Source organism: Paramormyrops kingsleyae, chromosome 15 (assembly GCF_048594095.1).
Source record: "Paramormyrops kingsleyae isolate MSU_618 chromosome 15, PKINGS_0.4, whole genome shotgun sequence".
In the NCBI taxonomy this organism is placed as follows: Eukaryota; Metazoa; Chordata; class Actinopteri; order Osteoglossiformes; family Mormyridae; genus Paramormyrops; species Paramormyrops kingsleyae.
The window spans coordinates 18220171-18244838 of record NC_132811.1 but is presented as its reverse complement, the minus strand read 5'-3'; the positions used below and the strand labels follow the sequence as shown (position 1 = coordinate 18244838).

The 24668-nt window shown below is 43.3% G+C and overlaps 2 protein-coding genes across 2 annotated transcripts; one reads left to right on the top strand and one right to left on the bottom strand.

Annotated features, from left to right (window-relative positions):
* The first annotated feature begins 1886 nt into the window (after positions 1–1886).
* On the top strand, positions 1887–16760 carry hook1 (hook microtubule-tethering protein 1). Its single transcript, XM_023794624.2, has 22 exons — positions 1887–2040; positions 3257–3342; positions 4210–4282; positions 4885–4935; positions 5468–5600; positions 6373–6440; positions 6819–6881; positions 6971–7054; positions 8785–8948; positions 9394–9534; positions 9628–9829; positions 10998–11108; positions 11305–11392; positions 11537–11603; positions 11706–11846; positions 12413–12500; positions 12653–12684; positions 12787–12869; positions 13085–13185; positions 13347–13448; positions 13608–13676; positions 14982–16760. The coding sequence occupies exons 1-22, from the start codon at positions 1999–2001 to the stop codon at positions 15144–15146; spliced, it is 2154 nt and encodes a 717-aa protein (XP_023650392.2). The 5' UTR covers positions 1887–1998; the 3' UTR covers positions 15147–16760.
* On the bottom strand, positions 16761–22010 carry LOC111834860 (cytochrome P450 2J2-like). Its single transcript, XM_023794635.2, has 9 exons — positions 21708–22010; positions 21072–21234; positions 20575–20724; positions 20294–20454; positions 19478–19654; positions 19247–19388; positions 18242–18429; positions 17271–17412; positions 16761–17161 (listed from the first exon to the last, which is right to left on the bottom strand). The coding sequence occupies exons 1-9, from the start codon at positions 21897–21899 to the stop codon at positions 16986–16988; spliced, it is 1491 nt and encodes a 496-aa protein (XP_023650403.2). The 5' UTR covers positions 21900–22010; the 3' UTR covers positions 16761–16985.
* Between the last annotated feature and the right edge of the window lie 2658 nt (positions 22011–24668).

The following is a 24668-nucleotide window of genomic DNA, read 5'->3' as shown; positions in this document are numbered from 1 at the left end:
TATTAAGGATTCAAGTTATTTTACATCAACATCTCATAAAACTTATAAATGCACTAAACCAGATACCTTCATCAACATGACTCTAGTCAGCCAGCGATCGAAATGGAGCATTTGCCTTATGGTAACTACTCGCGGTAAATTCTCTATCATGAGACGCGTCCCCCATTCCAGGGCAGGCCTGCCCTATAGGCATCATAGGTGAGGTGAAGGCTGCCATTTGATTAGGGGGTGCTAAAGAGCAAGTGAAGAAAACCAGAAAAAATACATGATATTACAGTCATTTACACTAGTTTGAACATTTTGCTACTATTCTTGTGAAACAGATGCCAGCGAGCTAGTTAGCAGCCAGATACCCCGTGTTTCTGAAATGTTTTTCATGATAAACGATAAAATTTGTTTTCTGCTGCTCTGGGGGTGGGGGCACTCAGCAGAATCTTGCCTAGGGTTCCAGACATGGGTGTCATTAGGTCCGATCACTCGGGGCTATAGCCCTCAGTATTTTAGCCCCGATGTCAAACTTCCTTCAAAAAGATGAGTCGAGCCCCAGGTAAACTTGACTTAGCCTCTGATCTTTGAAACAGCTAGAAACGCCCCGGGCACCAGAACACCCATGGCTGGTCCTGCCCCATTTGATCCAAGTTCTACTAAAATATCTTTGTAAATATTTGTTTAGCACTTTTTGGTCAGACTAGAAGGTCAAATTGTCTAAAAATAGCATGCATTGATCGAAGTGGGGAATATATAGCTGGTCAGGAAAAGGTGAATAAACTACCAGATCTGTCTGATTCAAGTTCAACACTGGAATTGGAGATGTCACCACACTGATATTGGGAAATTCAGCAAGCATAAAGTCCAGTGCCGTTCAGTGTCATTCGATGTCTTAATTGCTTAGATATTTACCCATTTTACAAATATTTTATCGTTTTGAATATTTCAACTGTTTGTTGGCTATACCCTATATTTTAACTATATGTATGCTCTCCTGGGTCTCCTCAACAAATGAAAAACCACTGTACTGTAGAATTAAACCACATGTGATATACAGGCCAGTTAATATTCCATCAATACTGCCATCCCTCAATTTATACCTTTATGAACAACATAACCTGTCAAAACTAATGAGAGGGAACTCAGTCATCAGCTTGAAATCCTGGAAAAATAGCTAATTTATATGGGACAAAAAAAAATACAAGGTCAACACTGATCGAAATACTGGATAATTAATTTCTCGCTGTGACCGAAGCCAAACGAATGTGTAAAGAAAAAAAATGCATGTGCATCACTACAGCATTAAAAGCAATGTTTTGATGACTGCATTCAATAAATTAGCTACATGTAAAACAGAACGTAATATTTGCTTTTTTAAATAGGTACTCAACTGGTAAGAAAAAATATTCTTATATTACTGTCATAAATGCACACAACACAAGGGCGCGTAACCAGCAACTGTTAGAGTGCTTTTTCGAGAACACTAAAAGCCAGAGGCGATCTCTTCCACGATGTACTAGCGTAGAGATCACATTTTACGCAAAGTAAAAGTATTAATACACTTCAAGACAACTTCAAATTTCTGCATGCCAAGGAGTACAGAAAGAGATCCCAAGTATTTTAAACTGATGTAACCTGCACGGGAAGGCGAAGGCTCTGATTGGCGTTCCTTGGACCATTATTCACGTGATCCAGAATGCGATTGGATAGGTTCTGTAGCTTGAGACCAGTTGTGATTGGCTGTTCACTTGTCAATATCTGACTTTTCTTTTCGTCACTCCTCTAATCCCCCTCCGAACGAAATGTCCTAGCGCGAGCGCGAAATCTATTCAAGAAAACGCTACGGCATTCTAGCAAGGCAGTGCTGCGAACACGCAGGGGCCATACGTCTTTTACGTTAGAAAGCACACGAGCGCACACGCCCCCCCCTCCCCTTAGGTGAGGTCAAGCCAGCGAAGAGGGGAAAAGACGCATTGTTGACAGGTGCACGGAAACATTTACCGGGAAGAAATGGATTCCAAGACAGTCCTGTGCGAAAGTTTAATAATTTGGGTAAGCTCAGGGTCAAGCTACAGTGGCCAGAAATCGGCTAGCTGAGGCTGTCGGCGTCGGTATCGCGGTTTTAATCTTATTAACCTAACCTACCAGAGCGTTTACCTGTCGCAGGTAGCGTCTTCTAACTTGCGGTAGCTACATAGTATACTGTATGTGCCGTATGTGCCATTTACGTGCCCGTAAATGACCATTTTATTTTATTATTATTATTTTTTTAATTTGCAGGATAGGGATTTTTATGCCGCTTTCCAGTTTCTGGTCCTGCACGACGTACATATTTGCACTCTTAGCAAAGACGCTGCTGAATGGCTGGCAGTTTCATATCTGATGATGCTATGCCAGCCTATACCTAATTTTCACAAGTACCTGCGTCTTAATACCTATTGATGAATTAAATATTTACGTATAACCGGCTACCACCAGAATGTGCTTTTAAACTTAGGCACCAGTTAGATATTTCGTCAGTGATCGGCCGAAAGACACGCGTTTTGGTGACTGTTGGTTAATAAATGACAGGTGTCGAGCATCCCCTGGTGGGTTGTTGCCAAGGACGTATAAGTTGCACATAGGGAAGGCGGCCACTGTGAAAGACGTGTAAATTACGAGTCTATGCATGTTGCTAGGTGTTGCTGTCATTTCTCCCTGTTCAGTTAGTGAGTCATTTTTTACACGTATCAAAATATGGCTTCAGATACCTCAGAAGTGCACCAGGGCATCTGTACATGTTAGTGGTGAATTCACCAGCTGGATCTTGTATGGGTCTGAGGGGGTGCCAGTGCTGTAACTCACGGAAGCAGGAGTCTCACTTTGAATTTGGCAGCAGCTGTGAATTATTTGAGCCATTTGTTTTGCAGGGGTTGATCTGTTGGAGGTCTGATCATAATTGATGTGGTATTGGTCATTTTGGTGATTTTGTTGCAGTGGTGATGTCTATTTATCATTAAAATCAAAGTAAGCAAATTTATCTATGTGCAGCACACGGTCATGGTGGTTCTGAATAGCACATTTGGATTTAAATTAATACATTTGTATTTTGTAGGGAACGTACTTGAAGGACAATGATGAGAGTATGAGTACACACAGATAGCAATTCATAGCCGCAGCCCCAGAATTATTGGGGGGATGGGGGGGGAGACTCTACCTGTCACACATTAGCTGTGGTTATTGGTACAAGAATGCAGTAGTAGAATGTTTTATTTTTAATTTTTTCCAGTTACAGACTTTCAACACCCCTTCATCCTGCAAGACAATACAGGACTTGACTACAGGAGTGGCCATTTCTCAGGCTCTTCATCAAATGTGAGTCCCTTATGGTTGTGGGAGGTCACCATGGTGTTGTCATGGATACTGTACACCCCCTTCTGTTAGGAAAAGAGAGAACCTCATTTGGGCGATTTCCTGGCTTTCTTACCTAAATGTGGCCAGCTAGGTAATCATATGTCTTAAACTTTCACCCAAGGAAATTTCTTTACTATTATTCTAACTCCAGGATAGGAAGCAGGTCTCCGTAGCTCCGAAGCTTTGTAGCTTATTTAAATCACATTGCAATAGGATGCAGAATTTAATTAACTCAAATCAAGTTGGTTTTAATGTCATTTAGACTATGCGATGCAAAGGACATGGACAGTAAGTCAGATTGTGCAAAGGACTGGACAGAGAAATGCTCTGATTTTACACTGTAGTCAGTCAAGTGATTAAAAAATCTTTGATGTTGTGAGAAGAGTGGAGACTGAAGCAATGACTGAAGAACAAGCTTCCATTCTAAGGATATATCTTGGCTAGTTTTTTTCTTTAACTCAGCTCTTTAAATTTAGCTAATGTGATGGAAAAATGCATTTCGGAAAAAGACGCACCCTACAGTGGGACAATAGAAATATGAAGATTTAATGAAGAAACACATTCTTTATGGCAGTCATCCCTGTACAGGGAAAAGATGTGGTTTGTATCCTAACTTATCAGTACATTCTTTGCCCATTGTTTGGCGTGGATGAACGTTGACTGTCTTTCACACGTTACTTGCTTTTGATGAAACGATTTACAGCTGAAATGTCCATCCTGAAACTTGGAAAACTTGAGATAAATTTTGTGTTTAATTATTAGCGGGTAGCTGCATGTGGTATTTTTTTAAAATGTGCTTTCAGTATTTAACTGGCACCTGTTTTTCAGAGACCCTGCGTGGTTCAATGACAGTTGGCTGACTCGCATTAAGGAGGATGTTTCTGAAAACTGGAGGCTAAAGGTATCACACCCTTAGACCGACAGCAGACCTTTCACTGGTTTCCAACGTGACATCACTGATGTTGCTCTTCACAGTAAATTGGAGAGGAACTTACATTTAAACGCTTAGCAGATGCTGTTTTATCCAAAGCTACATACAATGGAGGAAGCAGGATTAATGGTCTTGTTGACGGCCCCAGTTGTGGAATCACTTTGCTAATTCTGGGATTCAAACCTGTGACCTTCTGATCATGGGCACAACCTCTGAACATGCAGAGGTGCGCACTGCCCCCAACTCACCCTGCGGACAGAATAGCACAATCTCCTCACTCTCATTGATGTTTCTTCATGATTTTATTTTAATCGGTCAGTTGTGTATAAATTTTGCTGGAGACAAGTATTTTTACTCCACAGTTTGTACATTCAGCACAAATGTTATTTTTGTGAGATTTATACTAAACTGTGCAGTTTAGTTCAGCACATTCACTATTCAAGCCCTTCAGTATATTGCTTAAGGCAACAAAGTTTGTTGTCCTCCTAGGACTATAAAATGCAGTGTTTTTTTGTTTACCATTTTATTATTTGGAAAACAGCAGTTAGTGATTTATTTTTAATTTTACACAGATGAACAACCTAAAAAAGATTCTTCAGATGGTGGTGGATTACTATAATGAGGTAAGCATCTTATTTCACCCTCATTCTTTAATACAATAATGAATTCTTTAAAATCATTCAGTAAAGGATACAGGCACATTACTTATGTTAAGAAATAGAAAATATACGTAATGCGAGTTTGAGTAATTACTGGCAGTCACTCTCCAAAGATGTATTTTGCCGTCGTGCTGCCATGACCTTCATCTGAGTCGATAATATAAGATGAACTTCATTGATCCCTGGGTGAAGCTCTCCAGTCTGAATGGCTGAATGTGGTCCAGCGCCCTTCCTGTAAAATGCTGGCGGTACAGATCGACTTGTTTGTATTGCTGGGAACCAGAAAGTCCAACATTTCAACATTTGTGACATTTAGGACATGTGTCAACATAAATGTGTAGCAGGAGATAAATTATTGTGTAGCATATTTATAATATATACTGTATATCATCTTTCAATATATATATACGTTTATTTTTTTTCCCATAATCATTGTATACTAGTGGTGCATTTAACTTGAGCAACAGAATGTGCCTTTGATTCTGCACAATGGCAGGTCCTGGCACAGCAGATCTCTGACTTCCCGCTTCCGGATCTGGTCCGCGTGGCTGAGCACTCCGACCCCGTGGAACTGGGTCGTCTCCTGCAGCTGGTTCTGGGCTGCGCTATTAAATGCGAGAGAAAACAAGGTAACCTGAAATTTTAATGGGAATTCTGGGGGAGCTACTGAACGGAACTGGGTTTGTATTTAGGAATGGTGAATTGGATGTTATTTATTTACATATAACAGGTGATATTTAAAATATAGGCTTTATAGTTTATAACATGTGTGGGACATGCATCAGGTTGTATAGGATGAATTTGAAACGTATAATCTTCATTAGTTTAATACATTCAGTTTTTACATGTCTTTGAATTCTTCTGTCATGCCTCATTTAGCTGTCAGAAAAAAACAGTTTATTCCTTTGAGGGTACAATTACTTGTCACTGGGACTGTACCCTCAAGGCTCTGCCAATTGTACCCTAGCTGTACGTTAATGTACCTTTTAGTCTAATTTAAGGTACTGCAATGGACTCTGAGGGACATTCTTATACCATTGGGGGAACATTAATGTTGTTTCTACCTTGGGGAACGAAACTGTACCAGGGTTGTACCATTTTTTTCTGATAGTGTTTTATATGAGGTTTGTGGACAGTTAAATTGATTTAAAATGTTTTTGTTCCTAATGTCAGTGTAAGGACTTTCTGTAAAAAAAAAAAAACAAGAATAATCTGAATAATTTGTAAACTGCTACTGACAATTATATGGAGCTACAAGTTTGCATGCCAGTAAATACTATGGAAAAAAGCTAAATTTGTTATTTAAGTAAATAAGATTTGTTGTGTATGTAAGCAAACTTTAGCCAATATGTGTTCATAAAATAGACCTGTTCCCTGAATTACTGACTGTTCTGTTTGCAGAATATATCCAGATCATCATGACGTTGGAAGAGTCGGTGCAGCATGTCGTGATGACAGCCATTCAGGAGGTGATTTTGTCTTAAATGAGAAAACTGTCTCAGAAAACAATGTGTCCATTCAGAGAACAGAAATGAGAAGGAATGCTTTTGTCAGACAGAGACTCACTTTCTGGAGATGTTACCCTGCAGAAAGAGAGGCCTGAATGCTGCTCTCATAATATGACACATTTTGTTATGCCTGTGCAGTGGATGCTGGGAAATGCAGTTGTATTATTTATGCCACAACCGCTAGTATGTTGACCTTCCAACAGCACTGAAAAAACATGGATTTATTTTAGCAAAGGTTCCAAACATTTGTGGCCTCGACAGGTTCCTTTTAACCTTTGTGCCATTCGTCATCATAAAACCACAGTAAGTAGTGATCATTGTATTGTTTGTATCTGCCAGTTAATGAATAAGGAACAGATGTCACAGTTTGGAGTGGACCCTCTGCTGGACATAGAGCAGCAGGTAGGTACTCGCACGGCGCCATGAAGATTTTGACGCCCGGCTCTCCTGGTGCCGTAAGCCTGATGCGGACTTGTGGCTGTGGTCCTCAGCTGAAGAAGGCGCTGGAGGACCTCTCGGAGCTGGCATCTGAGAAGGAAGAGCTGGCCAAGAGGTGCCTTGAGCTGGACACTCAGGTGGGTCCGCCGCATCCGGGGGTAAACACAACGGCCCTGTTCAGCATGTGGTGTATTTCAAACCCCTTAGCATGTAATCACCACCTTTGTTAAGGAAACATTGGCATAAAATACAAAAACCACCAAATACAAAACCCTAGGCTTCCTTAAATGAGCTCAACCCCCCCAGTGTTCAACGCAATGTTACGCCTTAGTGCGGAAATGCTTATTTGTGTGTCCTAATATTATCCTAAAAGGATTTGAGAATGATGCACAAACTGCTTGATTACTGCCTTATTAATAGCATCCTGATGTGGCTTATACATTGGCTGACTCTTGACGCATTTGATTCATCTGATGGTTCTTGACAGATTTCATTTATAAGACTTTTACAACTCAGTCCCCATATCAAGGTCACGCGGTAAGTAGAAGCTCATTATCCAGCCAGACTGCCACTAACAAGGCTAACAGGGCCCCGGGGACCAAGGGTGGCCTAAACAATATCGCTGTTGTCTTCCTGCATTAAACGCCGAGCATCCGTGGGAGTTGACTCATCTTCCTAATTCCTGTCCCATGATCATAAACCATCTAACACGTGACATCTTCATCATTGTGATCTTTTAATGTCTCTCTCCTGCAACATGGTGGTGTAAATGGAGCCACGTTAACAGCGCTAATTCGATTCCGGGCTTTTAGCGTGTAACTCCCAATTTGCAGGACACAAAAGTGGTTGTGTTAATTTTATGGAGGTGTGGCCTGGATTGGCCAGTTTTGAAGGGTTTTCAGTGGGGGAAGTCCGTCTTATGAATAAAATCCGCAGCTTGACAGTGCTTTGTACCATAACGTCGCTGACTTTAGTGAAGTCGCATCCTGTGGACGCGCTGCTGCATGCTGATGCTTAGAGCATGCTAAGGCCTGGTGCTGTGGGACCAGGTTCTGTGCTGCAGCTCTGCTGAGGTAGCTTCTTCTCTGGCTCTTTGGTGGTGGTACAGAGCAGCCAGCTGTGGCTGGACCTCAATTCTGCTGTAAAGTAACAGATCCTGGAAAAACATAGAATGTCATAATAATGCATTCCATGTAATTCTGGAAAATGACAAATGCATAATATGAGACTGTCAAACAGATTTCTTTTAAAATTCTCCCTTGGGATGCTAAATGCCCCCCCACCCCCCATTGTGTAATCTGGGGCCTGTACTACGAAGCGGGGTTACTGGCTTATCGGGGTAACTTGTCGGATTTAAGGTAGTCTGGGCAAGGTGTAAGTGAACGAATATGAAGTCCATTTAAACTGTGGTACCTTAAATCCGACAAGTTACCCCGATGAGCCAGTAACCCCGCTTCGTAGTACAGGCCACTGGTATGTAATCTGAGGCTCAAACCTGAGATTATTCTGGCTGATAAAGGTGCATAAATGCCTGACTGTGCGTGGGCGTCTCCATGTCACTTTTTATTGGGATACATTCACGACTGATGTATGGACCTCTGCTTTGTGCACCTTCCCGTAACCACACCAGAACTGCGTCTCGCCGGCTGCATATATGAGGTGATTTCGGAGGCCGTTGACCGGACAAACACACTTAAAGGTGTAAAGGGTGATGGGAATAATGTCCAGGAAACATGCAATCTGTGGTCAGAGACCGCTTGATCATTCCGATTTGGTGTGCTTACATTTTGTTTGTGATTCCAGTCAAACGATAGGAACAGGTAGCGTGAGCCTGAGTCTGAGGAAGCGGCCGGTGTTTTGTGGTCAGGTGGCCGTGCTCCAGGAGGAGAGGAACAGCTTGCTGGCTGAGAACGACCTGCTGACGGACCGATCCAGCCAGCTGGACTCCTTCGACGACCCCAGTACGCCGTCGGGGAAGAAATACTGCCAGCTCCAATTCCAGCTGGAGCAGCTTCAGGAAGAGAACTTCAGGTACTGACCTTGCTTCAGCCTTCTGCAGGCCAGGACAGCTTGTATCACACCCTTAGACTGACAGCGAAACTTTCACTGGTTTCCAACGTGACATCACTGATGTTGCTCTGTGGACTGAACCTGGGGCGGTGAGGTACTTCTCCTAGGAGATGGGCATCTTGATCTGCTCATGGGGACAATACAACCTGCAGTTCTTTTAACCTGCTAAGACGTGATATCTGAATTGTCCATGCTGTCGGTTGTTTTTGACCACAACACCTGCCAAAATACTGGTTAATTTTTTTTCTCTATTTATTCATATATGACGGTAATTTGGCAATGAATGTATTGTTTTTGTCTGATCCGGCAGTCACGTTGTATTATTGCTGTATCTGGTGTTGATAATGGGCCATAAATACGAGTCACCTTGTGCCTGGCTTGTAGCACGTGTCTTTGACCCCATCAGGCTAGAGGCCGCGAAGGATGACTACCGCATCCACTGCGAGGAGCTGGAGAAGCAGCTGGTGGAGGTGCAGCACCGCAACGACGAGCTCACCTGCCTGGCCGAGGAGTCGCGCTCCCTGAAGGATGAGCTGGACATCCTGAGGTCTGCCTGGCGCGCCAAGGCCAAGCCCGCATGCTCTAAACACAGGACGCTTTCCTCTAGGTGAACCATGTCTGTCCGTCGGTCTGGGTACAGGAGCTGTTCTGACCGGGCCGTGAAGCTGGAGGCCTCAGTGGAGACCTACAGGAAGAAGCTGGAAGACCTGAGCGACCTGCGGCGGCAGGTGAAGGTTCTTGAGGAGAAGAACATGACCTACATGCAGAACACCGTGAGCTTGGAAGAGGAGCTACGCAAAGCCAATGCGGCTCGAACCCAGCTGGAGACCTACAAGAGGCAGGTAAGCTTCAGTGTGGGGTGCTTAGCTGCAGGACCTTCTCCATCTTTTTTTGGCACTGTGAACAACACAAACGTGAGATGTTGTATGTTTCAGGAGAGTGAACCAGCTGACCACAGGTGTCAGGGTCAGTTCTGTTGCTCCGAGAATCCTGAGCATTGCTTTGATGTCTCTCCTGACTGCAATTTGTATTTATTTGCATTGATTTATTTACCAGATGGTTTTCTCCAAAGTAACATACAGCTGTCAAGGAGCCAGCTAAGCAGCTAGACTAAGCTAACGATGAATGACCAGTAAGAAGTTAGCACTATGTAATATGTTACAAAGAACATAGCAAGAATGATACAGCTATTCATGTTAAAAACAACTGCATGACTAGCAGTATTCAGGATACATGAGACCACCTTAGGGATCACAGACAACAGATCAGTGTGTGGAGGCTGAAAGTGGTCTGGGACCTGATTTATCTAATGACGTGAGGGATTCAGGTGTGGATATGTAGCTAATTCTAGCAATTGAAGAATCAGTCAGGAGAAATATCCAGCATTTCTCGTCATGTGGTGCAGGGACCTCCAGGTGGCGTTATTTCCTTTGGTCCCACCTCTTGCAACGCACGTTTGACTTTACCTCGTTAATTTCCTGGTATATTTACTTGTGCTATGTTGTTCCCCCTCCCCCATGTATCACTAGAGAGGGAAAGTCCACCTGGTTCTGTTGACCGCCCAGAACAAAGGGGTTCTTGTATGTAATCCACCTGTTCATCCTGCCCTCCCCACCTCTGAAACCGACACTAAAAAGCATAATGAGACGGTTCACAAAAGAATTATTTCCCTCTGCTTAAAGATCGGGTATCATGGTTCCCCAGTGGGCAGGTAACACTGGGCCACACCTCCATGTTTGAGGTTGAAATAGTGTCCCCAGCTCTGTTTGTGGCATCTGCATTTTCATCCAGTGTTTAATCCTTCACCCACAGTCTACAAATGTACTGTTAGGTGATTTAGGTGATTTGGCATCACAAATGGGCCAGCATTCCATCCAGTGTGTCCCATACCTTGTGGGCTTTGCATCCTGGAAAAGACTCCAGACTCACCTCTGTCCTGAACTGAAAAAGATGGATGGATGGGTGGATGGATAGATGGATGGATGATTGAGTGTTTTCTTTTCATATCAGGTCCAGGAGCTGCACAGGAAGTTGTCAGAAGAGTCCAGGAGGGCCGATAACTTGGCCTTTGAAATGAAAAAGTTTGAGGAGAAATATGATACTGTCATTAAGGAGAAGGAGGTACAGTTAATGGCAGAACATGCAGTGATGAGTAATGCTCATAATCAAATTAGCCTATTGTCAGTTCCAACATCAATACAATAAGCATCATAGATTAATTTACATTCTTTTACTTGTAATATTCTTCAATGTGGCACATTTTAATGTTTTTATTCTCTTTTGTGACACGGCTACTTGTCCACCCTAACCAAACCAGAGGGTGATTGTTGAGCGGGATTCCTTGAAGGAGACCAATGAGGAGCTGCGTTGCACACAAGCTCAGCAGAGCCAGCTCATTCAAGCAGGTTTGCCATTGGAGGCTTTGTTACCATGGTGATGTCAGATTTCAGTATGTTATGAAGTCAGAGTGCTGAGCATGTATATTGCTTGCTATGTTTTTCCCACTCATCTGTGAAGAAAGAAGAATCTGATTATTTTTTTCTTTATAGGAATGTTTCCTGCTGGAAATGCGACGCATGACAACCTCGCAGCAGAACTCCTGCCTATAGAGTACAGGTACCTGCAGCTTTAGTTTGCTGAGGTTCTCTCTGCGCCTCACTGTGGGCCTGACTATGCGTGCTTGGTTTCCTTACCTCAGTCCTCTCCGCCCCCCCGCAGGGAGAAGTTCATCCGTCTGCAACACGAGAACAAGATGCTGCGCCTGGACAGAGAGGGATCAGAGAACGAGCGCATCGTTGAGCTGCAGGCCCGGCTCGAGGAGGCCCACCGGCAGCGGACGGAGCTGGACACGGAGATCAGGTGCCACCATGATGGAAAAGCTTTGTGGCTGAGCGAGTTTGGATGCTGTGCCTGTGATCGAAAGGTCACAGGTTTGAATCCTGTGACTGGCAGGGTAGTCACATGTTCATGGGCTCCTGAGCAAGGCCCTAGACCTCCTGAAAAATACTCCAGGGACTGACCCTGCAGTCTGATCCCAAGCTTCACTCACCTCTGTATGTGTGTTTGTCTTAAAAAGAAAGAGCATGATGGGATATGTGAAAACTAAAGAATTCCAATGTACTTATACAGATGCATAATAAAGCTTCATTTTCATTGTAGGAGACTCAGTGTAGCTCTCATGACATGGTACCGGTGATGTAAGCAGAATGATGGACCGGCGCTGTTCAAGAAATAGACAATGTCCACCAGTCCATAAATATCTTGTGGGAAGGGATGGTAGCATTGAGGTTAAGTTAATCAGTTTTTGCCTTTCTTGCAGTTCTGCTGGGATTTCTGCGTATAACACGCTGTAGACACCTAAAGCACTTGGATAAGTACTGTTTGTAATGCAATAAGACAGGCTTCATGGTCTGTCATTCCCTCAGGTTGAACCAGGAGAGAATCTCTGAGTTGCAGCTCCAGGTGGAAGACCTCCAGAAAGCCCTGCAAGGCCAAGGATCCAAAACTGAAGATGTTGGTTGAATTTCATTCATATTTATTACTAGTTATATAAGTAAAGGTAGATAGTGATGGAGATGAAGCAGTTGTATTCCTTCTAGAAGCATGTAATGGCTCATCGCTATGGTCCTCTTCTGCTTTAACAGCTCCTCTGTTTTTATTTATAGTCGCATCTGAAGAAGAAACTGGATGCTCACATGTAAGTAGGACTGTAGAATTGAAATAGCATGGTGTTTTTTTTTTTGATGACCAGGCAGTTGGGCAGGTGGATATGAGATATGAGCTGTAAGATCTTTTCAAGGGTGCAGCTGAACGAGGCTCAGGATGAAATCATGAAGAAGAAGGAGCTTCTTGAAGATCTGCAGCCAGACAGCACGCAGACCAGTGAGTAAAATGAATCCCCTTATATCTGGCCCTGTGGTCATTATGTTTGTTATTTGTCAGCAGAGGGGGGTGGATCATACGTCAAACGCTCATCGTTCTTGTTTGTAATATCAGGAAGGTTCCTTCAGGTGATGTCTTTACCTCCAGCCAACACTCACCTCCTAAAGAAAGTTCCTTGAGTGAAAGACCAGCTGTCCTTTTATCTTTCCCTGAAGCCCTGAAGATTGATGAGCTGCTTGGTGCTCTGAAGAAAAAGGATGAAGACATGAGGGCGATGGAGGAGCGCTACAAGATGTACCTGGAGAAAGCCCGGAACGTAAGTCATGCCAGTCAGGACCTTCAGCTTGAGGGCGGGAGCCCTGAGGAGCAGACCGCCAGCAGCAGGCCCAACAAGGGAGAGGATTGACATGTATAGGTGTGAGTACAGCACGGGTCTATGTGTCTGCTTCAATTTTTGCTCTTGATGGTCACTCACAGGTCATAAGGGCCCTGGATCCCAAACTGAACCCGGCCACAGCTGAAATCCAGGCCCTGAAAAACCAGCTGCTGGAAAAAGATAGAAGAATCTTGAGTCTTGAGGTACGGTCCAAGCCTGGTCAGATAGAAGACAGATGTGTTAGGCTGAGCTGTGTGTTGAAGATGATGATGATGATGGGTGATGTTGATAACATTTTTGATGATGTTGATGATGATGATGATGATGATAACAATGGCAACTTCTTCCTCTTCCCTGTGTAGCGCGAGTGTGAGCAGGCGAAACTCCGTGAGTATGAGGAGAAACTCATCGTGACGGCCTGGTACAACAAGGTAGGCCGGTCACAGGCGACGCGGTCATCACACAGCTTTGAGCTGATTGGTGGGGAGCTGCACCACTCTGCATGACACACAGCAAACACTTAGCGTTGAGACGTCTCCATGTTTTCAGCCTCCTTTATCATGGTTCATTTTTTTAAAATAAGAATTAATCTCACTCCTTGGGCATTAATTGCATACTCAATCATGTTGCAATACCATCAAAAAATATTATAGTCTGTATTGTAGAAATTAAATTCTAATATCTATTTAATGTTGTTTATATTATTCTCTAATTTGATTATTAAAATTAATTTTAAAAAACATGATTTTAATGTTAATACATTAACTTTTTTTTTTTTTTTACACCCCTGTCGTGTCGGCAGTTTAGCAGCAGGATGTTAGTCTGGGTGCTTTACTGTGCCAACACTTTTATTTTAACAAGTGGAGCTTCGGATTAAGCTCCTCTTGTTACTTGAGATATACTCTTTATTCACCATTTTAGATTATTGCGCTATTAAGCCGGAGTAGACAGGGAAAGTTAACTGAAATAGGAGAGAAGAAGAGAGGAGGGAGAGAAAGAGGAGAGGGAAAAAGAGAAGAGAGACAGAAGAAAGAAGAAGGAAAAAAAAGGGGGGGTCAGACAGAGAGAGAAAAACAGGGAAAGAAAAGTAATACACAACAACTTAGAGCGAAAGGAAGGAGTAACAAAAGGAAGCTTCTGCATCTTAGTGCTGGACATTGTATCATCACACCAGCTGCTGTATCTGAAAAACAAGATCCAGGTGCCACACAAAAAAGTATACATGCAAAGAAACCAGTGGTACCATTATGACAGAGAACAAGCTTGTGCCAGTATCTGCTTCTGGAATTAAATACATTAATACCAAAGAAAAAATACATAAGCAGACCAACAGCAACACAGTCTTGTTATTGCCGCACCAGTATCTGCATCTGACAAGAAAGGTTGGAGGCCACACACACACACACACACAGACAAGAAGGGGAGAGAGGGATAAAATAGGGCAAGAAAGCCCTGGCCTATTGTGTGTGTGTGTGTGTGTGTGTGTATATGTATGTGCGCGTTCTATGTATATGTGGGTGGGTGTGAATGTGTGTGTGTGTATGTAACATGTTAACTTTGACAACACTAATAAACAGTATGTTGTTTTTTTAAACTGTGATGTTTAACATTAATACTCTGTGACACTGATTGATTAATATCATGTGCTGCTGTAGTGTTTGTTGCGTGTCATGGCTGCTTTCTGTTACTCTAATGAGTTTTGGGTGTCATGGCTGCTTTCTGGCGGTGTCCCGCAGAGCCTGACCTTCCAGAAGATGGCCATCGAGTCGCGGCTGGCCGGGCGTTCCAACTCCACAACAGCGCCCCCTGTCCAATCCTTCCTCGCGCAGCAGCGGCAGGTGACCAATGCCCGGCGCCCCCTGTCAGTCAGTGTGCCCGTGGCCGCCGCCCCCTCAAAGTAACGTCACTCCTCACCCCGAACACGCCTTCAAGTGACCTTAAGCACCGGAGCGAGAATCTCGGATCCCGGTCACGGCTTCCACTCCACACAAGTCAAACCCGCAAAGCCACTTGGCCAGCACTGGGGTCTTTTATTGTGACGGCGGGTTCGGGTCACATCTGGGGTCTTGCTATTGTGTCTGGTAGCTGATCCCAGGTCAGGGAAATTCTGTGAATACTCAGTATCCATAGTGATAACTGTATAAAGCTGAACACTCTCATCCTTGTGTATATATAACTAACTTGGGCACATGCGGACAGGAGAAGTGTGTTTAAAATTCTTTATAAAGCAGATTTAATAATATAATTGTTACAGGATTTTTTTTCTTCTTGGGGTTAAATGTACAAAAATATAGAATATAAAAATAGAAGCGAATTGGTGCTGGACATCAGCTTCTTCTCTTCTTGCAGTAGCTGTAGTTCACGCGTTTCGAAGGGGAGACTCCTGTCGCATAGAGACACTACATGTACTGGGATCGGGGCCCCTCCAAGGGGTACTGTGCTTAACGTGTTGTTTGAAATGGGCCAGCTCGACCTGTGCTATTTATTTCGCCTAAAGAGTGAGTTGATTACTGCATGCTCTGTTGAAATTATATAGGTGGCTTTGTTCCTTTCAGTTTTTTTGTTCTGATTTGTAGAAATCTCAAAGGATGGTGTCAGAATGATGAGGAACCACTCCTGCCTTTTGACATAAACAACATTTGTGATATTTATGAGTTGTGCACAGGGATTTCTGTCAGACACAAATAGTGTGATTCCATTCAGAAGTTGACTTCTCCTTCTTTATATAATACAGGTTTATTAGAGTAGTTCCAGTAAGAATAGACCCAGCCCAAAAACTAGGGGTCTCTAATTGCACTCAAACATTCTCTCCACCATTTTTTTTTCTGTTGTCTATTTATATTTAATTTGTATCTTTCAGCTAGTCTTTTTAAATTCCTGTTGTTTTTAAACTATATAATAGTCACATTCATGCACAAAGTATCCATGAAGTGGATTACAAAGTGTCTTTTTGTTTTGTTGAAAAAACATGAAAACATTATGATAAAATACTGGATGACCATAGTTGATTTAAGCAACATAAATTACTATTACTAAGGCAGAAATTGATCAGTGTAAACCCAAAAATAAACCCATAAAATCACATATAAATGAAATGCCATATGAGTTGAGCCGTAGAGATTTGAGATATTTTTAAAAGATTTTAAAACATTGAGATTTAATCTAAAAACCTTTTCCATGGTAATTCTTGGGTAAATTTGACCTAAAAGAAGCACTTAATGAAAATAAAATACATTAATTTTTTTAACTCGTTAGTGTCATATTTATAGTATAATAAAGTATTATATATTTGTTAATTGTCTTGTTAATTTAGACATGATTCTGATGACCCACTGTGTACGCTGGTTTTTGTTACTTTTGAGCGGCTATTGGAAAGCACTTCTCAAATCAAATCAATGTATCTGTGGGTTCACTGATTGTTTGGTTGCTATCTGTGCTTTAGTTTTGCTGTGAGGACTTGGTTAATTTACCTTTGCTCAATACATGATAAAATAAAGCCAATTTTAAAGCACAAATCCACCTGCAGCACTTTCTTTAATGACTTATTTTGCAGTTGAGTCAAAATTATTTTAAATACAGAAGGTGTGTGTATTCAAGTGTAATTTTAACAGCGTGGTCTTCATGAAGCACAGCAGAGTAACCAGCAGATGGATCATTCACAGGACAGTAGGCAGTGGAATGCAGCAGAAAAACAGGACCCGTGTATCCCTGTCCTTGCCTCTGTCGCATCAAGACTGTCCTTAGCGAAGGGTGACGTGCAGTTTGAAGGGGAGTGGCGTTAAAGTGGCCCCAACTTGCCCCACAAAACTGGGCTCTGGCCCCGGGAGAAATGAGAAGGTGAATTTTTGGAGAAGGGAGGTGAAGAACAGGAAGATCTCCATCCGGGCCAGCTGCTCCCCCAGACATACTCTCTTCCCTGTGGATGTTTGGGGAGGGGATTGTGAGTTTGGTTTCTTTTTCCTTCTTTAACATAATGTGACTTGAATCTCGGCAGAGTTAATTCCATTAAAGATATTGTCAGTTACCTGCAGAGAAGGGCAGGAACGCGTCCCGTCTCACAAATTTCCCACCGGAATCCAGGAAATGCCCAGGATTGAAGGTGTCTGGGTCAGCCCATGCGCTCTTGTCAAACAGCACTGAAGTCATGTTCGTCATGACTGCCGTTCCCTGAAAGGTGAATTGAAGATCCATATTCGGTGTGGCTGCTGGTTTGCTCAGGTGCTTTAGCTAAATATAAGCTCTGAGGAAGCCATTAATCTGGTTTTTTGATAAAGTTCATAGATCACTGATCATCAACTGGCGGCCCGCGGGCCGGCCTGCTGAGCCGTTCAATCCGGCCCGCGACTGGATTCCAAAATTGTGAGGATCAAAAAGAAAATAGTGGTCCACACTATTAAAGCAACTAAAAATAACAACTGAGTCTCTTGTCAGAATAACCACCATTTATGACTATATTTGTTGAGTTGAGGCAAAATATCTATCACTCCTAGTGGTTGACTGTGGTATAGGTATGGGAGCCTGAATCAAATGCCTTCAGTTTTGTAATGAAATGGAAAAAGTATAAACATTAAACATAATGTTAAGCCCCCAAGGAGACTGTCTGGTAAAACTCTGGCCCTCTGACAAATATAGTTGATGACCCCTGTCATAGATGGATCAACATTGAGAACTTTTTCTAATTTAATTTGGGTTTTCATCATTTCATAGCCAGTATGTTTATTTACATTGACATTGAATTCGTATATGGGTCATTCCATTTCAATTCAACAAGAGTAAAATGGAATGACCCATACTTTTTTTTTTTTTTTTTAGGTAATTTTAGGTAAATTTTGTATGAATTTGATTAGACTGACATTGTACTTTATTTTGTCACTGAGATATGTTGAGCTGAAAACAGCAGAGCTTTCTTCCCCGCAATGTGCTGAAGTTCATTTGGTTTACCTGTAAAGAGGGATTGATGCCAGAGCATCAGTGTAGCTCACAGTGTAGTGCTCACCTTGGGGATAAAGAACCCCCCTAGTGTGGTGTCTTTCCTTGCCATCTTCGGGGTGTTGAGCGGCACAATGTTGCCCTTGCGCTGTATCTCGTGGATGACGGCATCGGTGTACGGCATGTTCGGCCGGTCTGCCATGCTGGGCTGACGTGACCGTCCAATCACACTGTCTATCTCATCCTGGACCCTTTCTGGCACAGAACACATCCAACCAGACAAGAGGGTTGAGCTTGACACTCTGTGGAGAGTAAGTAACTGCAACCATCTTTCGTAAAACAGGAAGCACCGAGGTTCTGTACAGGTGGGACAGTATCACTCCTACCTATCCCAGACATTGCACCTTAAATTATGACATAACAATAACGATCATATCATTTATGTAATTTTCTTTGCTTCCAGCTTCTAGTCAGACTGTAATGAATGACATGCAGTGGACTGCATGCACATATAAACACGCAAAAATGTACAAATCAAGGACTGATAATGTGCAACGATTTTTTTCCTTCATATCACAGGCTGTGCAGTGTTCCAGGATTTCCATTTCTGCTGCTACCAAACACTCAATTGTTGCTGCTGTTTATTTTCAATCATACAATTTCTGTTGCTTCGAGGTATCTGTAGATGTCCACTTTTGTACATGTATGTATGTCACATGTTTATATTCTTTTAATGTACAGTCTTTATTGTAAGATTGTATTGTTATGCTACATTTATTCCTCCTGTACTGTCCTTGGCTACTGTAACAATGCAAATTTCCCAACTGTGGGATTAATAAATCTTTATCATTCTAATCCAATTCGTCGTATTTTATTTTATTCCTAGTGTCTGTTATACTCTCATGTTCCTGTGTTTTTGTCATTCCAGTGCTATGGTCATGATATTAAGCTTTATATGGAAAATGTTACTTTGAAATAAGTGCCACTGCTTTAATGTCATTGATTTATCTGCACCATTTATCGGTATGGTATATGGCCTTTACATAAGTTAGTGTGACTGGGCCACCCTGACCTGTAATCTCAGGGTACTTGCTCATGTAGAGCAGAGCCCAGCGCAGAGTGGTTGATGTGGTCTCAGTCCCGGCCAAAAATAGGTCTAGGGCACAGAGGGTCAGGTTGGTCTCGTTGAATCCGGCCTCTGGGTCTTCGGTATTCTGACAAAGGTTGGATCGAACAAAGTTATCAGCTTTTACACTCTCATTTCGCTGTCGGTACATGCTGTCTGTGTCCGGCTTCGATTTACATTCTTTATCTCCGCTAGGAAGACATCGATGTAGTCGCGGGGGGAAGATGCGTCCCAGTCCTCCTTGTGCTTCTCCAGCTCCTCTCTCACAAAGGCACAGATCTTGCTGATATGACTGAAGATGTTGTTATGGGGGCCTGGGAGGAGCCTCATCACAGATGGAAAGGCCTCATACAGCTGGAGAAAAAGAGATGTGATAGAACCAGGCACGTTGTAGTAAAATTATGAGTTTGAACCACCCTTTAAATATGCCAGACTCCCCTTGAAATTAATTTCTGGCTATGGGCCTGGTTTAAGCTGGAAACTGCCATCAGATGGTCCTGCCACTTGAAAATCTTTGTTCCTGTCAATTGGTAAGAAGACGTGGATAAAAATAAATGTGACTCATTGGCTAGTCTGATGCTCCTTCATTTCAGTATGCATCAGTGACATGGTCTGTGGCTCAGTGGGATAGGATGGTGTGCCTGTGAAGGGAAGGTTGAGGGTTTAAATCCCCAAGGCCGGTAGTGTGATTTTGCTGTTGGGCCCTTGATCAAGGCCCTTAACCCTCAATTGCTCCAGGGACAGGCTGACCCTCCTCTCTTAATTTTACATCGCTTTGGATAAAAGTGTCAGCTAAATCAATAAATGTATGAGAATGTCCCTGGCTCTAACCTTTGCTGGATTTACCAATCATGCACTGTTGTTGAATATTTTCAAGCTCTTAATGTTATAGTTGTCTGCTTCATGCTTTGTGGAGTATGTTATGAATTGAATTATTTAAGCAACTGCTGCCATCATTTCATAAAGCAGAAGCATGGAAATGGCCTTCACTACCTGTGCCCATATGGATCCCTCCAGGTAAATCGCTTCTGACAGCAGTTTGAGCAGCATCTGGAATTTCTGGTCACTGTACTCAAACCTATGTCCAAAGACCAGGTGGCAAATGATGTTGGAGACGGCGTTGTTGAGAAGGATGTGTGGATCCAGGGGCTGACCTAAGGTGTGAGATGGAACAAAGACACCATTACCGAGCATCCTTTTCCCAAGGAACCTGGGCTGTTTTCAGAGAGATTGCATGGCAGAAATCAGGCTTTATAGCAGTCCATGTATGTGACCGTTCACTCTTTCAAGCTCCTCTTGAAGGAATCTGTTTTCCTCAATGATGACTGATTCCAGGGACTTCTTTCCCAGTCCGAAAGATCTCAGGGTGGAGAGAGCAAATCTCCTTTGTCTTTTCCATATGTACCCATTGCTGAAGAAAAGTCCTGGAAAGAGAAGATAAACTATTTTATACAGTGTTTGCTGGTGGACTGTAATAGCCTGAACACGGGTCTCTCTCTGAGTTTGTCTCTGGTCAATAAAAAACCAAAAATGTGTTGCAGGATGGGACAGGCAATGAGATCTATGTGAGGACTGAATTATTCAACAATTATTGGGTTCGAACATGACTGAAGGCACATGGCAAGCAATAAGGCGGGTTGATATAGACTAATTTAAACACATTCTGCAGAAGAAAGAGACATGGGGAATGAAGTGAGCAATGACAGCCTAATCACATGACCATCACTCCAGGGACAGCCAAGGGCTGATAAGAAAGAATGGGTTGACTTGCCATTTCCTGAATACAGCCTTTCAGCCATGGGGCTGGGAGGTTTGTCCACAAAGTTCTCAGACTGGCTGATCAGGGCCTCCCTCACCATTTTGTAGCCTGTTACAAACACCATCTTATCCCTGCCCAGGCGGAGGCTGTAGACGTCACCATAGACGCTGGCCAGCTTCGGGTTAAAAAAGGTCAAATGCGTTTAATTGGGCTTCAGCTTGTGCTCTGCATTCCACTCATACTGACTCTGATGATGTGACTAAAGATGAGCCGGGTTAGTGTGATAGTACTCAATAAATAATGTACGTGCTGTGTGTCCTGCACAGCAACATAGATATATATTAAAAAATCTTGATTTTGTACTTGCTTGATCAACAGGCATGATAGTTCCCAATTTTATAAGTATAGTAATCTTAACATTACTATTTGTTTCTCAGATGCAATACTGGATGTAACACAACATCAGATTTGAACAATAACACATTTGTAACTGCCAAATTATTTTTCTTATGTAACATTTATTTAAAACTTGTATACAACTTTTGAATCTTTCCCTTCCACTGTCATTCGACTTAAGAAACATTGCTAATAGGGAAGATTAGCATGTCATACCAGCTGTCAGACTGAAAGAGCCAAACTCTTGCTCACCTTGGTCAGGTAAATGTGAGGCTGTTTAATGTCGATGTTGAAGACATTTCCCAAGAACGGCAGTGCCCAGGGCCCTGGGGGGAAGCAGGGGGGGTTCCGATTCTTCAGGTAGTCTGTGACGAGAAGAAATGCGACGAGGAAGAGCAGTAGTGCTTTGATATCAAACACGGTCAGTAAGAGAGACAGCCACATAGCGAGACAAGGAGCACTTAGCACCGCAGCGCAAAGGCTAAAAAGCTCACTGCCACGGCTACTTGTCCCGAAATTTAACTCAGTTATGGAGTACTGCTGTGTCCTGCACTTTGTACACAAAGAAAGCAAGCCATTATATAACAAAGGCTGTAAAGAACCTGTGCCAGTAACTCCGCAAAGACAACTGCGGCATTGTTTCATGTTTGCACAACAAGCGGTTGCATGGCTATCCTGGAGGGAAAAATCTGAAAATGTATCATTTTGTATTTCACATCTTTGAGTTCCCCTTTTAATCCATTCAAATAATCAGTTAATAATTAACCTCGTAAACTGTGTATAAAACCTGTACATGGGAGGTCAGATCAGGCAATAGTGTCTATTTTGTAAGGCAGATTTTAAATGGATTATTGTATTATAGACATCTAAACCAATCCCAGAATATGTCACGTTGTATTTTATGAATTATTCATGAAAAAGGAAAAACATTTTTTGCTTTATTATATGCTTAAAACATTTAAATAACCCATTAATGATTTCAATAATTCATGCCAAAACTTGTGTTAGACTGTTTCATTTTAAAACATTTAATTAAAAATTCAAAACATTTAAATATACAATTTTGCAATTTTTTGGGAACGATGTAAAAAATTCAATTTGAAAAAGAATTCTGGAGAAATGTATACACTGTACATAGATAAGTGAATACAGTTGCCATTAGGGTGTTGATTTACTCAGGTATGTAGCTTAGGTACTAGTAGTAGTGACCAGAAGTAGGAACATCAGCCTGTTAGTACATGTGATTTGCACAAGAGAATCTCCTTAATCAGTGTACAGTGGTACCTTGGAACATTAACTTATTTTGTTCCAGAAGGCTGGTTGAGTTGCAAGTTTTCCATATGTACCCACTGCTAAAGAAAAGTCTTGAAAAGAGAAGATAAACGGAAAGAGTTTGCCTGGAAGAGTTGAAACCGTCGGAGAGCTAATAGGGTCAGGCCTGTTGGGGATCGGGGCTGGTGTGGTGCTAAGTCATCGGCCGCTGCATAGCGGCACTTGGGTCCCAGTTTGAGGTGGCCAATCTGGGTAGCCGCGTGGAATGTCTTGTCTCTCTGGCAAGATGACCACTATCTCTCGCTGTCAGGGGAGCTTCTTAAATTCTGTATATTGGTGGCAGCACTTTCTGAGGTATACAGGCCGGGGAGTTGTCAGATCTCTGTAGGTGGATACACCTACTTTTTCTTTGGTCACACTGATGGCTGCCATACTCAGGGAGTAGCTGTTGCTGTGGCGGATCGGCTCCTCAGTGTATACCTCTACCGCAATGTCTCATTGAGGAAGACCTCTTACTTGCAGCTTCACTTAGTGGTTGATGGGTGCCCATGAGGTGACTCTCCTCTGGTCATGGGTTTGTGAAAGTTCAGGGGCTGCGGGTCGCTGGATCCTGGTTCCAATGCCCTGAACCACATCGTTGGACTTGGTACTCCAATGCTGGTGTGACAAAGGAGATAGAACACATCCTCGTGGGCAGATGCTGGAGGCCCCTGCAGAATTGCAGGGTCTACAAAAGTGGCCAGTTTGTGAATTCTAACCATGGACTTCATGCTACTCTAAAGATTCAGCTTCGGTTCAGTAGGCTACCGCCTACAAGCAGAATGAGCCTGGACTTGGCCAGACTCCAAGATCTGGCTGTTTCTGAGGAGTTTGCATGTAGTTTGTGTGAAGAACTTGCAGACTTGGGTGCGACTGCCAACTCTAATGTAATGTGGGAGACCTTCCGTGATAAGACTCTGAAGGTTGCTGAGGGTGTTGCCCGGTGTTCCCAGAAGGGAGTGTTTCATCTCACAGGGCACCCTGGATATTATTGAGAAGAGTCGCAGTGTACGACTTGGTGGCGACTCCATTCTGTACCGGGAACTGAGGAGGATGTCCATGACGGTTCTGAGGGCTGATAAGGAGGCATTTGTTAGACGAATCAGTGAGCCGGAGACACATCATCCGTGGTCTAGTGACCCACGTTCTGCTAACAGAGGAATTCAAGCATTATGTACATCTGTTCCTTGGAGACTTGCAGTCAGGGCGGATGATGGAATGATCCTTACAGATGACACTGCAGTTGTGACCCACTGGGCCGGCTACTTTGAGCAGTTGTTTAAAGCTGATCCTTTGGCTAGGATGTTAGCCATCTCTGAGTCCATGGTTCTTGAGGCTGATCCTTCAATCAGCTGTGAACCACTCAATCTCACTCTGCCCTTGTTCCCTCCTGGTCCCCTTGTTCCTCCTGTTGGTTTGTCCCCTGGTGTTGTCCCTTCATTATCCCCCTCCTTGTGTTCTGTGTTTCCATCATTGGTGCCTCTGTGTCTGTCTGTGTTCCCTGTAGTGTCTCAGCTGGTGTCTTGGTTGCTGCCCCTGTGCCTGTTCTGTGTGTTTGTGCTGTTCTCCGTGCCTTGTTGATGTTTTTGCTTTTCTTTCCCCAGATTTCATTGTGCCTTGGCCAAAGCCAAGGGGACCAAACGTGAGCCGGGGGGGCAGGGTGGGCAGGACCCGACCCCTGAGCAGGTATCCTGTCCCTCCTCAGGACACAGAGAGATGAGGTCCTGGCTGGGATCTTCCACGCTGGAGTGGTGGCTGGGGTGACCCACGGGAGGAGTTTAGAGGAGCAATCAGGGAAATCCCCAAGGGGTCCCATTCGAGGTCCTCCTCCACCAAGGGAGAAGGAGCGGTGGTCTGACAGTCCGAGGCCTCCTTGGGGACAGAGACTGGGGCCATGGGAGC

Coding starts and splice junctions, on each gene's coding strand:
- hook1 (XM_023794624.2), top strand. CDS start 1,999: ATGGATTCCAAGACAGTCCTGTGCGAAAGTTTAATAATTTGG. Junction 4,283..4,884: donor CTGAAAACTGGAGGCTAAAG/GTATCACACCCT, acceptor AATTTTACACAG/ATGAACAACCTAAAAAAGAT. Junction 12,501..12,652: donor AAGGATCCAAAACTGAAGAT/GTTGGTTGAATT, acceptor TTTTATTTATAG/TCGCATCTGAAGAAGAAACT.
- LOC111834860 (XM_023794635.2), bottom strand. CDS start 21,899: ATGTGGCTGTCTCTCTTACTGACCGTGTTTGATATCAAAGCACTACTG. Junction 19,389..19,477: donor TCCTAGCGGAGATAAAGAAT/GTAAATCGAAGC, acceptor AACCTTTGTCAG/AATACCGAAGACCCAGAGGC. Junction 17,162..17,270: donor GTTCCTGCCCTTCTCTGCAG/GTAACTGACAAT, acceptor AAACATCCACAG/GGAAGAGAGTATGTCTGGGG.